The sequence below is a fragment of the Aptenodytes patagonicus genome, chromosome 12, assembly GCF_965638725.1.
Source record: "Aptenodytes patagonicus chromosome 12, bAptPat1.pri.cur, whole genome shotgun sequence".
Classification (NCBI taxonomy): Eukaryota; Metazoa; Chordata; class Aves; order Sphenisciformes; family Spheniscidae; genus Aptenodytes; species Aptenodytes patagonicus.
Genome location: NC_134960.1, coordinates 19,637,220 through 19,651,878, shown reverse-complemented (window position 1 = coordinate 19,651,878; position 14,659 = coordinate 19,637,220). Strand labels below are relative to the sequence as shown.

General features: G+C 42.4%; 1 protein-coding gene across 5 annotated transcripts in view; it reads right to left on the bottom strand.

Annotated features, from left to right (window-relative positions):
• Positions 1-3,958: 3,958 nt before the first annotated feature.
• Positions 3,959-14,659, bottom strand: part of GABRP (gamma-aminobutyric acid type A receptor subunit pi) — a 30,896-nt gene continuing 20,195 nt past the window's right edge. For all 5 annotated transcript variants that reach the window (XM_076349979.1, XM_076349978.1, XM_076349980.1 and 2 more), the window contains 6 exons: positions 12,685-12,902; positions 11,709-11,791; positions 9,251-9,388; positions 7,784-7,936; positions 7,042-7,235; positions 3,959-6,058 (listed from right to left, as the gene is read on the bottom strand). In XM_076349979.1, coding sequence (XP_076206094.1) covers positions 5,744-6,058; positions 7,042-7,235; positions 7,784-7,936; positions 9,251-9,388; positions 11,709-11,791; positions 12,685-12,902 — 1,101 coding nt within the window. In that variant the 3' untranslated portion in view covers positions 3,959-5,743. The remainder of the gene's footprint in view (positions 6,059-7,041; positions 7,236-7,783; positions 7,937-9,250; positions 9,389-11,708; positions 11,792-12,684; positions 12,903-14,659) is intronic.

The following is a 14,659-nucleotide window of genomic DNA, read 5'->3' as shown; positions in this document are numbered from 1 at the left end:
TGTTTTTGCATTAGTGACCTACTTGTCCTAAAGTAGATGTCTGAAAGCACAAGCTGTCTTGAAGAACTGGTCTGGTCTTGTATTTGTCAGTACGTTTCATGATAACTGACACAAATCTAAATGTGCACTAAGGAGGCTTTCTATTAAGTGACTACCTCAGCTTATAGAAAATACCAGTAAAGTGGTATCCATTGATGCTGCAGGAGTGGATTGCTTTTATTATATCAGTAGAGTGACAAGGATACTGCTGTCTTGCTGCTCTCCTGTACCACAGCACATTGCAAAGGTAAACCCACTTGTGTTTGTGCTTTAGAGTGGGGGGGTTGTGGACTCCAGGAAAAGAAAATGGCAGGACATCTCTGGGAAAATCTGAACTGATAGTATAAAGCCAAAACTTACTGTCTCCTTGGGGGGGGCAGGGAAATAATCTCTATATTTAAAACAAGGCACTGCAGGTGGGCATATGTCTCAAACTGGATAAACTTAAAATTCTGGACTGGTGAGAGGACTTGGTCCCACAGCAGTGATGAGAGCCACCTGCATGGTCTGACCCTACCTGTGGAGCTTTAATTCCATGTTCTCTGAAGTTTGAGGATTTGTTTTCTGGGGGTCTCAATCCAATAAAAACATAATAGAGTACCAAATTAATAAAAATCTACATGTTTTGTAATTTAGTGGAACTAAAAAAACATTGAAACAAATACAGGCCATTTCCCTCCAAATACCTCTTCTGGTAGAGGTTTGGGTAAATGGAGGAACTCTGCAGTGTGACTGAAAATAAAACCCCTACAAGATACTGGAAAAAACAAAACCAGATGCCTTCTGGATTCACAGGCTTCCAGAGGGGCAAGTTCTCAGGTCATGCCTCCAGACAGTTCAGTGCTAAGCAGATGCCCAGCAGACCTAGCTGAAGCCCTGTCCCTGTGAAAGCAGCAGTCAGGACCTCATCGTGCTGGTACGCCCGGAATCTGAAAATCTCTTCTGTTTCAAAACTGTGCCAGTATACACACATCTCTGCTTAGGATCTGGGATCTCCCTGTAGAGTACACTGACATTATACAAAAGCCTTTCCTTTTGGAGGAGAAAAAACCAACTCCGTTTCTAGAATTAAATTCGCTTCCTCTTCTCAGTTTGCAACTCATAACTCTTCTGTTCATTTAGCTTACCAGTAGGAATGATCACCCAAATGTTAGCTCACAAAATAGGGATTTCTTGTTTGCAGTCATAAGTAGTACCTGCACTAATCTGATGAAGAAAGTAAGACATAACACGGATTTTTGTGCCCAACCAAAGCAGCTTGCAGTTCAATATTGAATTCTCCTGGTGAACTGCTAAGCAAGTAAAACACAATTAAAGAGTTTCAAACCACAGGAACTTTGAGGAAAACTACAGTCTGTTCAAGACACAGATCTCGAAAGGGTAAGGAGGAAGAAAGAAAATGCATCAAATTATTCATTACAGACTTAACACTCACTTGAGATTAACAAGAAGCCCATTGTCTGATCCCAAGTGAAACAACAGGCTGTAATTTAAAACAGCTTTTATTCATTAATGAATAGAAAACTTATTTCAGTGAGAATTTGTAGAAAGCCTATGCCAATTACCAGCACTAAACAGTCTTTCCTTGTAAAGACATGGCTTGCTGGCTGGCTGCATGTTGTGACACTAAATACAGTAAGCAAATGAGAGTGGTTTCTGCTACCAATTCAATCAGTAGGTTTGAAATGAAATTAACCTTTTAAAAATGCAAAGTATTCCTTACAGCAGATGGTAGTGTTTGCATATACAAATACCTCTTGGAAATCGTAATGTAAACCACAGGATTCCTGAGCTGAACCCTTCATCCTCCTGAAAATGAAAAATAACACTCTCCAAGCTCAGACTGGTGGCTGCTGCAGCAGGACCAGCTCCTGCTTATGCTGGGGTGAAGTGGGCACAAGAGGAGTTTGGGAAAAACAAGGGTGGGGGGCATAGAAGGAAGCAGGGGGATGTTGGGATGTACTAAAAGGTGGTATTTCTCTATCACTCACTGCTACGCCCTTAGACATATATGTATTAGCTCTAGAGGAGGGCTGCAAATAGGCTGTGTTAGCCTGTTTTAGCTCTCCCCTATAGTGTAGCTCCTTCATATTTTAAACTGGATAAATTAATCCCCAGAATGCTTTATGCTGCTGTGGCTAGACTGCTTTTGGTCCCTCTGCTAGCTAGGGTGACTCTCCATAGCCTATTATGAGGCTTTATATTCCTCTGGGTTGCACCAGATACAAGCATTTGCATCTCTTGAAAGCTCCTCAAGTTACCTGCGTTGCCTGTCTGCTGTTCACTCTCCATCATGCTTTCCTATGCTAACACACATTCACAAGCACTTGTCCACAAAGGCTTAAAGTAAGTGCAAATGTTCTTAAAAAGAGACAAAGATTCCAGAAGCTGCAGCTTTAGGAAGTACATGGAAGGAAAGGTTACAGCAGACCAGAGCATCACTGCAAAGCAGAACTATCTCAAAAAGCAAGTCAGTCTTTTCCTCCATACATTCATGTTCTGCCAAGAGCACAAACAAACTGGCACTGTGGTGGAATAGTAAACGTTAGGGGTAGTTCTGTCCTGTGGCTTGTCTGGATTCATGATGCCATGTTCCCTCAGAGCTATAGGGCAGATGCGGTTGGTGGGAGGTGAAACAGCTCCCAGCTCAGGAACCATCAGCCTAGAGGCTCTTTCAGAGTAGGCTGCTGCTCAAAACCCCTCCTGTTCCCTGTAGAGCCTATGCAAGGCTGAACCCTTAAGCAAACCAGAGCTGTGTGCAGTGCTTACCTGTGGCTTTGTTCTCACCTGCAGCTTACGTGTTACATACCAGTCCTTTGTGAGAAAGGCTGATTGTCAGTTGGTGTCTGTCAAGACATCGGGGCTTATCTTTGCACACCAGTAACACGGAAGCTGCTCTGTGCTCCACACCTATCAGCATATGAAAGTCTCATCTTGAATTCAGTGGTGCTTCTAGCTTGTGTTAGACAACACCTGAAAGAGACAGGAAGGACTTGGGATTGTGCAGTGCATTGTCCTGACTGCTCTGAAGAACATATCTGGGCTCACAATGCTCATCTGTTACTGCCCTCTGCCCAGCGTCACGTGTGGGACGACAGCAACACCAGTAATAACACCAGGCTGCTCCAGGACATCAGTGCAGCTAAGCTGACTTGCTTCGCTGTAGGATGTATTAGCAAAAATTAATTTTGGTCCCTCTGACATGCCTGACGTACCTGCAGTAGGATAGAGGCTAGGTGGCTTGCTTACTTTGTCTCTTACTTTCCATGTCTGGTCCTTGCTGAGCATCAGTTTGACCACTGAAATGGCCTTAGGACCACTCTGTATGCACCCCACTGAGGCTAGAGTTAATATGTTGTGTTACAGCAGGGCTACAGGGAGACAATCATGTGTGAGGTGTATTAAAGTGGCGAAGTCCATCAGTGAGAGAGAAAATTATATGTAGGAGCAAATAAAGCAGGAGTCCATACTTTCTAGATTTTAAGAGTTTCTGAAGTAAGATGTTTCCCCTGGCCAAGCCAACAGCTCTTTAAGAATATTCTTATAAGGTATCTGAAGAAAAAAAAAAACCCTCCTTCCCCTACTACCTTCTGTCCCTCCCTTCCTTCTTGAAGTTACTAAGATCAGCAATAACTGAGAATAGACAGAGCTGACACTTTTCAAGACAACATGCTGTTCACTAGGCTGGGTCAATAAAAAACATTTCACTGCACAGAGGTATAACTTAGAACAAGTCCCGAGCAACTTTAAAGCAGCAAAGTTGTAATGAAAGCTGCATCTAATGACAGCAAGCCTTGAGAGTGGCAGTCTACTATAATGTACAAAGAAATTCCTTTTGTTAACATTAATATTTGGCGGCTGGTGTAGAACACATTAGGGCATTTTAGCTGGGTTTTAAAGAAAGAAATTGACACAGAAAGAAGGTAATGATTTTTTTAATAGAGGATCTCTCTGGGGGTTTGTGTTCATATCACAAACATTCACTTTATTACATTTTATGGAATGGACTTTAAATGCCAGTATATACAAGCCAACATTTCATTATTGGAGTTTGTGTTTATTCACTTGCCATTGTCAGTCTGTTCCCCTTTGTCTTCCTGTGCTGCTCTTTGTAAAAGCTATGATTTATGAATATGTGGTTTAGATCCCTCACAATATAGTGTGGTAAAGTGGTTCGATAAAAAGTTATTAAAGTAAAATCTATAGTTTCGCGTGCTTTGCCCACCTTCTGTAGGAACCCCCAGTAAGAGACTCTTACACCAAGCAAACACTGCGTGCGTGAAACTAATATAAGCTACATGCTGAGAGGCCTCACTCAGCCAAAACTCCTGCTGAATGGTAGCCACTGCAGGCAATTGCAGTTTTGCCTACATAACTGCAGGATTACGCACGCCCTCAAAGTTATGAAAGTTGCATAGACCAAAAAGGGGGGGGGGGGAGGGAATCTGCCATAAAACGTTCATTTTAAAATCAGGAAATAAAGACTTCCAGTAGCCTTAAGCCACATAGTACCAAATGGCATTTGGTCCCCAAATGTAAGTGTGTGCGTGCCACATATTTAATTTATTTTTAAAACAAAGCTCTCAGTCCGGGTGATTGCAGGATAAACAAAGCTGACTGGCAGTTTCCAGAGCCCACTTTGTTTCTGCAGAAATTCAGATTCTTACCGCTGTTTCAGCCTAAAATAGAGAGTGGAAGGCTGATTTAGATCATCGTACCTCAGCCCATGCATGGGTTTTTCACCCAGCAGTACTGCTGCACAGCCACGTAAAAAGAGAGGATGACAAATTGGCCACTCTTGCATATGGCTGGCAAGAAACAAGAGCTTCTTACAGCAGTGAAAGCTGAAGGAGGCATTCTCCAGGATGAAAAATAATTTGTGAGGAAGACATGGAAGGTGGTAGAATCTGTTCAACTGCAGCACAACAGGAAGAGTATAAGAGATGGGTTACAAAACAATTTTGCTGCTTATATTTCATGTTCCCAAATATCTGAAAAAATGCAGCTCTACAAAGAAAAAGCCCTCCGCCTGTCTCAGGGATGGGTAACTTCAGCAAGTGAGGATTACCTCAGTGAGTCTGACAGGTATTAAAAGCAATGAGGCATACCACTGTGCCAGTGCCAGCAGCACCGAAATCACTGGTCTGGCACCGCATCACCCCCGGGACAAGGAAGCACCGTGCACGGGAGCTGTTCCTCTGCGCATGGCACACTGCTGCCTTCGGGTGCTCCTACTTGAACAGAGGAGCTATTGAGACAGCAATCACAGTCGCTCTGTTACTGTTATCTCTGGCAGACAAAGAATAACAGCTATAATCTTATATCCTCTTGGAGATCTAAACTAGAAGGTTCCGACCTGCTTTAGACTACCAAGATAACTTTGTCACCTGTAATGCTCTGTGGCCTGCCATGTGCAGTCCTACACACCCATCTCCGGCCAGGTGAGAGGCTGGATGCTGGAATGAAAAGCAGGTACGAGCACAAGAGCCCAGCACAGCCACTCTGCTGAACAAGCAGTTGTCCAGAGTCAATGCTGCTAATGCTGAAGCACCAAGGCTTTGCATCTTGCATACCTCACACACTCTTCTGCTCTGTACCTCAGGAACATTTTGTCCACGTTGGATTCACTGAGGTTAGATACCTAGATGCCCATTGGCAAGGTTCCTCTCCTGCTGAAGTAGGAGAATGAAGCAGCTCATTTCTACTAAAAATATAGGTAATAAGCCCAATAAAACACATTGACCAGCATGAAAAACAAAGGGAAAAGCAATTTAGAATAGTGGTCTACATTGCTGGGGTTCTGAATTGTGAAATAACCAATAATCCTGTGCATTTTGTTTCTCAAGACACATTTGATTTTCTCATGAGTTTTCATGGTCAAGTCACTGCAGTTAATGTTATCGCTGGAAATCTCAATGCTTGTAAAGCTGATTTTCCGTTCATAGCTGGTGTTGGAGCTGTTGAGGATGTTAGTGATGTTGACTTCTTCCATTTCTTTAGTGAGTTCATTTGCAGGCCCCTAGGAAACAAGAGTGTACAGTTAGTTTTAGGGTTTGTCTTCTCCTGCAGAGGAAAAGTGCTTTAATCAATAAGGAGACCATAAGGATAAAGATAAAAGAACACAGCTTTATATGTGTTCATCCCAATGTTCAAACATGCCTTTCAGCTGCTGCCTATTTTTCGGAGTGCCTGAAGTCCCAGAGATGCCTGTGTTTTCCCCCACTGTATTTCTAGAGGTATTTTGAGATCTTTGAGCAAGTCTCACTGTTGTGTCACTAAGCAACCCAACATCCATCTCTGACAAGACATCCATCTCTTCACGTCTACACAGTAACTTAATGGCTGGAGAACTCAGCATTGAGGTGGGAAACCTCTTTTCCCTCTGACAGGATTTGGACCCCTGATGACCACTGGACTATAATCATACTTGACTATTTAATTTCTCGCACTAAAGCAGAGCACTTTCAACAATTCACTCTCGCAACCCCCACAGAACGTTATGGGACTGATGTTTGGTACTGTCTTCTGGGAAGGGAGGAAGAAGGGTTCAGCTTTCCTCGGGTAGAGGAAATTACCTTCCAGATCAGTGTCCTAATCAGAGTTATTCCATAGAAGAGTGAAGAGGTTATACTGGCTCTTCTTTGGCTACATTTTGAAATGAACAGAGGTGCTTCGTGCTCTCACATGAGCTCAGCTCAGGGCTACAGACCCGATTCTAGTGGTAGGCCAAAGTGCTTTCCTGAATGCGGTCTTATGAATCTAACATGACTGTCAGCTAAGGCTGCTGCTCTTTCGGCTGGCGTGCAGAAGTCTGTCAGAGACACAGCGGTCTGGTGCTATCCATGTGTTTGTTGCACACAAAAATTTAGATTTAGTGACAACTAGGAGAAGCAATTGTTACTGAATCCATAACAGGCGGACCATTTGTCGTATTCAGTTAATGGAGGACTAATTATTGTTGATCCAAGATAACTAAGCTTATTAAGGTAGATCAGGCTTTACCTCTTGAGGTGCTTTAGCTGCATACTTTTGTGATGAGCTGTAGTGAGCCACTGCGTATTCCACAAGGGCACCAAAGATGAAGCTGAAGCAGATGCCGAGGTAAACATCAATGGCCTTAATGAAACAGTTGGTTTTCGAAAGTGAACTTCGTGAGCCGATCATCAGAGTTGTCATGGAAAGCACCGTTGTTACTCCTTGGAAAGCAGAAAAGGAAAGACCTTCTCTTGTGGACACTTTGGAAAAGGCTTGGCCTCTCCTGCACATGTTGTCACTCTCTATTGCTAGCCAGGTAGAGCACATCACTTCTTACAAAATCCAAATCATCCATCAACTGAAATGCTTTTGTAGTGCTAGCTACTAGCTTCACACAGGCTCTCCCTGCCTTCGACAGCTTGGCTCCAATAGGCACTTGGCTCTTTTATTTTTCTTACTTTCAGTAAAAAAATCCCGCCCTCCCTGCCCCCTCCAAAACACATCACAAAGAACGCGTGCTCTGTCTTCTACTCTGCTGTGAATCTACTGGGAGCCTTGGCCATACTCAGCTCTGCAGGTGGGCAAGTGTGCCAGCCACAGCATATCTTCCACGCTTCATACTGCTAACCCAGTTCTGCCACAAGTGAAAGCAGAACGTGAGCAGACCGTTTATCACTGAGCAGAGCGCTCAAGAAAACTGCCGTCTACCCAGCCCTTGGAGGCTCCCCTGCGTGCTTAAATCTTCTCCCTTCCTCAGGCAATAACTCACCAATGCAGGTTCTTGCAGGCACTGAATCCAGTGTGATCCAGAAAGAAACCCAGGACAACATGACGAGCAGAGTGGAGGGCACATAGGTCTCCAAAATGAAGTAAAGGACATTTCTCCTCAGCTCAAACTGCAGTATCAGTTGTGGGTAACTGCCTGTTCACGAAAGGAAGAAACACAGTGAACCAGAGATTCCCAAGGACACTTGAACTGAAATTGGGAGAGCCCAGCACCAGCCCTTCAGCTGATGTACATCAGCAGAGCTGCACTGAAATCGTGGGAGATGCATTACTTACACAAGCTTGACTTCTTGCCTCAGAGGTCTTACTTATCTAACATATCCTAGACGAGAGGACACATGCACACAGCACTGCTGGACAAGAGACATCTAAAACAACGTGTGGCTTGCAAAGGGGCTCCTGAACTTAATCCACGGCAGAAACATTTTATACCAGTGTCTTAACTCAGAGTAGAGAAGGGCTGATGCTTTCATCTATTCTCTCATACTCAGCATACCACATTTTTCCCAATAATGGCTTTGAAGGGGCATTGCCAAGTTCAGTCTTGTCTGATGGCTGAGAAATAAACACAAGATTTTTCTCTGGATTTCAGCAGGCTCTGGCTCATGTCCCAAAGCATCCCAATATCTTATCATCACAGGGAATTAGACCCCCTGTATTCATTAGTAATTAGTGATCTTTGATAACTGTGTCTTTTTGGGCTCAAAAAAATTCAGTCAATTTTTTAAAATCAATTTGTCGTAACACTGGCGTAAGGGTTCTGGGGCTGGATTGCTAGTATTTTCAGGAGATATTTCTGCTGTTTAAACAATAGTTGCCTTTGAAACGTAGAAACAAAACCCATGTTGTTCATGGGCTGTGTACACTACAGTAAACAACAAAACATTGTTACTTTTAAAACCTGCTCATTCTAAGGAAGTTTTGCCTCCTTTCATAGTGTCTGTGATTGGAGAGAAGAGTATTTACACTGATAATGAAAAAGACATTGAATTCTGATGTACAAAGAGATCTTACTCCATCATGATAGAATTTTAATTTACAAACAAAAGTGTATTTTAAAAGTTAATTTTACTCCCAGTTACTGTAAACGTGGTGCTCTGCAGTATTTATAGTCTGCGCACCTGGGAGGAAGGGAGAGAGTTTCTTCAGGTATGTGTGGAGAAGGAAAGAAGTGGAGAATTTAAAAACAAAAATAAAATTGAAAATCCATCAAGTGAATGTAGTATATTAAAACCCCCATCTTCCCATGGATTTCCATCTTACAGAATATCCTGATTGCAACTAATTGGATTTCACCATCTTTCTGTCTATCTCTTTTTGTGAGATGAAGATTTGCTAAAGACTTCGCTGGTTCAGGCTTGAGTCAAAAGATACTGGCCCATAGAAGGGAAGGGAGGTGGGAGGGGAAATACTTGAGAGCTTTTCTTGCTTTTCTCTTTCACTGATTTACCTGTTTCCTGCTGTGACTTCGAGACCAGGGTATAGTAACGTTCCACTGTGTACTGAGAAAGCCGCAACTTTTCTATCCCATGGACAGAGTCATTTCCTCTCAACCACGTGAAGATGACATCGTTTTCATCATATCCCCCTAAGGAGAACATAAAGACCCATATTACTGTGGTTTAGCCAGTAAAAAGCCCAGCTATTGCCCTGCCTCCTGGGTGGGAACAGAAACACGATCCAGGCATTGTAGGCTAGACAAAGACCCTCTCAACGGTGTCAGGCTATGGCTGGACGTTGGCTGTTCTTTCACTGCTGTACTTTCAGTCTGCTGGTTCAGATTTCAACAGGAACACAGGCCACTGTGGATAATGCATAACATGCAAGGCAGCCGAGAACTTATTTCAATCATTTACATTGGGTATTTCTATATATTCCTGTCATCCGCAGTTTGGTTACGTGCAGCAGGATAAAACTACTGCAGCGATCAACCATCGAACATAGTCTCTTCAGTCACGAGAGGAGAGCAGGAGAAATGCAGTGGTTAAAGAAAGAGAATACAGACCCCATTTGAGCCCCTTACCAGGTAGCAGAAGCACATTTCACTGAATCATCTACTCAAGTCCTTAAAAACACCAGAAAAGGCGTTTTCAGTTAGTCAAGAGCTTGGAGCTGAGACTGCTATGTGGTTATGAGCCAGGCTCTTCTGACTGGGTATGCATTGTCCAGAAAACTTGCTCATAAAACAGCTTTTTCTACAAATTGTTCCTCCTATCCCCAAAGGCTTTAAGTTACTGAGGACAAATGCATCTGACATTTAGGTTATCAGTAAACTCCATGTATGCCGGCTGAGTAATTGCCTCCAGGAATGTAAATGACGGCATAACATGACCTCGGGTTGGACTGAGGGATACCTCAGTCTGAGCGATAAAGCTTGTACCGAGTCACCAGCCTGCCATTTGCTTCAAAAATTTCACTTAATTTAGGAAGCAAGCCCATCAGTCTCATTAATTTGATTCTTTTATTAAGTGCCCTTCTTTGAGAAAATGAGTAGGGATGCTTTGATTCTGATAATAACCTGTTCGTCTTGGTAGAAGGAATAAGATGCAGTTGCAGCTCTATTTTTATCTAATTGTGTTTTCTTATTAGACACAAATTACCAGAGTTTGAGTGTGATGAACTAAATTAGGTGTCCAGGGTATGAATCCCTGCGTAGAATCCTAAGCATGTGACTTTTCAAAGTTTCTAAGCAGTTTTATAAATTGTGGTTATTCAGGAAAATTTTATAATAAATGATAGATTGTTGTTAATTCATCTGGCGTATATTTAAATAGCGTTATTTCTGGGCACTTATCCTAATGAAATCTCCAGTGGGCAATGTGCGTGTAATTTCATTGGAATTATACAGCAACTGAGCATGATGTAGGACCCAATCACTTTTAAAACAGGCCCAAACAAGCTATGCTTTAGCAGAAGAGGCGAATCATTATTATTTCAGGAGCTATTCTTTGTAATAAAGTTAACCATGGTGAACTAATATGATTTTAATGTGAAAATAATATGTGCTTCCCTAGGTGCTTCATGCTGCAACCCCAGAAGTTAAAATCTGGTCTTTTCAGTATTGAGATTTTAGATGTTTCTTTTTGTGACATGAAGTGGGAGATGGTTGCTTGCCTCTTGTGGAGCTTCACAGGTACAGAACAGCGGCACTGCTCTTGCTGAGCTCCTGGGTAAAAGCCCTGTAGTGTCCTAAATTTTCCTGGAGTCTTTCCCAGCCAGCTCTGCTATGGACAAGCTTTTCGTTTAATTGAGAGCAGAACTGACTGATTGTTCCTTTTCTTGAGACTTCCAAGGCTGAGACTCCTCCTGTTGATGAGGTTCCCGTCATCTGCATCACTGTAACAGACAGCCCTCATGGAGAAGCATATACCACAAAGTTGGGTTTGGCCTTAGTTTCAGTTCATGAGTTTGAGAAGCACGTTCAACTCGTATTCTAGTAAGAACCACCTTTCACCCTGTCTTGTTGCAGTGGAGGTTTGGAAGGTGCAACAGGTGGTAGATACCTAAAAATGTGAAGAGTTGTTCCTTGCTGTACTCCATCCCATGCACTTACCCCACAAGTTAGCTTCGAAGAAGCTGCGTGTGCAAAAGGGACTGAATTTGGAAAACCAGCCATTATTACTTCATCCTTTCTGTGCAAAATTGAACTATCTACACTTTAATAAAAATTTTATTTATTACCACTCTTCTTATATAAATTGCACAGTGACAGGAATCCTCTAAACTGTGGATTACAACACAAGCATTTGAAGAATGATGAAACAAAGTTGTTTTCTTTTGGACATTAGTATTTGCAGGAATAAAAGTCTACTCCAGAAAGCCACTGTGATGAATCCAAATATTCAAGATGCGTCATTACATATGAATAAACAAAGTAAAGTCACTTTTTTCTAGAATGTTCTACTTACAGCTTTCTAGCTGCAGTCTGCATGTTTGTGTGTCCATGGGATATTTTGACAGGTCCATGTTACAAGCAACAGTAGTAGTGATTCTGTAGGAAGAGAAAGAACTCTGAAAGCTGCGATAAAAGCACGCAATTAAATACCTGTTTTTCATAGCAAACTAGACCACAAAGACCCTGCTCTGTCATTTAGATAATTTTGACCTATGAAATGAATGGACTGATATAATCAGAGAGAACCCTCCTTAAGAAGATATGCTCTTTGCAGCCACACTGACGAAAATGTAACCGAAGGAGGAATTTTGCTTTGCTGTGGTGGGAGATTTAGTGTAGGTTCACAGGTTTTCCAGTGCTACAGTTTGCACATCTGAGGAAGTCACCACTTGTCACCTGAGGCACAGTAACTAACTGCACACATACTCTGGCTTGCTCTGATGTGGAGGGTAAATGAGTTTTACTTTGCAGCTTTACTTTGCAGTTAAAGTAACTGGGACACAGTTACTGTGAGCTGCGAAGAGATAACGCTGTATGAACTGCTAGCACAATTACAGTGCACGTTTCTGCAGTACACGTACAAATATGTTTCTTGCTAAAAAGCAGAAATCACGGCTACATGGCACTGGATAAGCAAATAGTTTCCCACTGTCTGTTAAACTTTTACTGTTATGATGCCCCCCGCCATTCCTCCCCTGCCTCCATCTGACTGGACTCGACTTGTCCTGGGTAACACCTAAACTCGAGAGCTTTCTGAGCAGGCGCTGTGCTCAGGACACAGCACATACCATGATGGGGAATCCTGATCCTTGACTGGCATTTCCAGGTGGCCAGAACAGGGGGTAATGGATCAGAAGAGTATGGTCACAGTTGGCTTGTTGACCCCAAACTCATTACCCGTGGCAGTTGGTATCTGCTCCTGTCCAGAATAATTCTGGAAACCTATTCTGAAGCAGCAGCAGCAGCAGCAAAGCCAAAGGTTGATTTACCTTAAGGCATACAAGATAGTGCCATTAGAGAACAATCTTATGAGGCGGTTCCCCACAGTGACGTCATGCAAGAAGGACCTTTTCGACTCCACAATGTACGTGTCTGGTACCCAGAGCAATTCCACTAGACGAGCATCTAATGTGAAGCTCTTGTTGCCATGAAAGACCAACCGGGGATCTGTCCAGCGCTGCCGCAAATATATAGTAGCTGTGTAATCCTGGGAAAGAGAGGAAAACCCGTGAGGATGCATGTCCAGAAACCCACAGCTGTGCTGTGTAGGTGATGCCATGTGTGACAAGAGGCAGAACACACATTTGTTCAACCTATCAAAGCTCAGCTTCAGATGCATGCAGTAAATCTGATAGATTTTCATCATAGTTTTATTTACTGTATTTCATTTTTCATATACTTACACTCTACGGTGTAGTGTTTGAGGACTAAAGATTATATTCATAGTACTTTTTTTTTTTTAAATGAGCAATTATTGTAATTGATATTTTTGTGTCCATTTTGCAGGTAGGAAAACAGATGGGAAGTGCACACTTGAGGCCACTCAGCAAGTCACTGACATTAAAAATCAGTCATTGTCTAGAGTTGGAAAATTACACATGTACTATAAACGTGATTGCGAAAGAGACATCGGCACTTTGGAGAAAAAAGGTAAGCAAATCCAACCTGTTATTTCACGGAGGTCTTAAAAAAACCCCCACACAAATGAAAAAACACAACTTGTAGCATCTTTTTTAATAGGAGTTTTGAATCTAAGGACACTAGGATTACCTTGAGCTTAGTCTGCCAAAATCGACCTGCAGTGACTGGAGCATTTTCACAGTGCCCCATCATAAAAGAATAAGCAGTACTCAGCTCTAAAGAGAATTCTTTACTGAGCCTTCTGGACAGACACAGGGCACTGTTGTACTATTTCACTTCCTTCCTTATAGACGACATAAATGCAACCAGTAATGCCTTTTATTTTCAAAACATCTCTCTCTCAGACAGACTGATACTGGCGATTGTGTTAACAGCGTGAAGTCGCTATGTTTTAGCACAGATACGCTGCCTGTCTGTGGAGGATGAAGCAGTTCTGTTTCATTCGATCTATAATTTGTAAAATGCTTTAAGAGAAAAGGTCTAAGTAAGTATCAGGTATCAGCGTTAGCTTTTGCAACTTCTAAAATTTTACTCTCAGCCTGGGACAGAGGAAAAAACATGTCAAATAATGCACTGATACGGCTCTCAATACAGGGAATTATAATAGTGAAGTGAAGAATCCTAGTTGATTTCCAGCTTTTATGGAGGCACAGAGTAAGCCTCTGCAATGTTTTCGTTGTGGTCAGAGCAATTTAGATGGACCATGAAGAAGAAAAACTCCAGAACAGGAGCTATTTTACAAGGCCCTTTAATTAAGTTAGAGGTATGTGAATAATTGATTTTGTTGGTTCTGCCCCTTCCCCAAAATGAATAGCTTTATCAAAGTTACAAAATTTTATTTAGTGAACTCGTTTAATCTGTTGGGGGGGGAGAAAAAAAAAGTCAGTGGTGTTCTTGAAAATGCTGAAATTAAGTGTTGAAATTGTTCCTGACTGAACTTCTGACTGTTTGGACTGAAACTATTTGCTGAATTTACCCAAGCTGCCCACAGTTTTGGTCAACCTGAAACAGGAGTTTTCAGCGATCGGTGTTTGAAATCCAGCTGCTATCAGAAGTGGAAGGAACCAGACTCATCAGTGGTGGGAAGATGTTCTCTGTATATTTGAAAAGTGTTTTTTTTTTTCTTGGGATGACCAGTCCTTTGAGCCTCAGACTGTGTCACAGCTCAAAACCTCATTTTTCCTCCTTGAGAAGAAACCCTGTCTGTGTCTTCAGTCAGCACCAGCACATCCAACAGAGGCCACCCCTAACCTACGCAGAGGAAAGGTAAGGGAGGGAAAACGCCACACAAGATGGATTTTTTCCATTTCAAAGGGGCCTGAT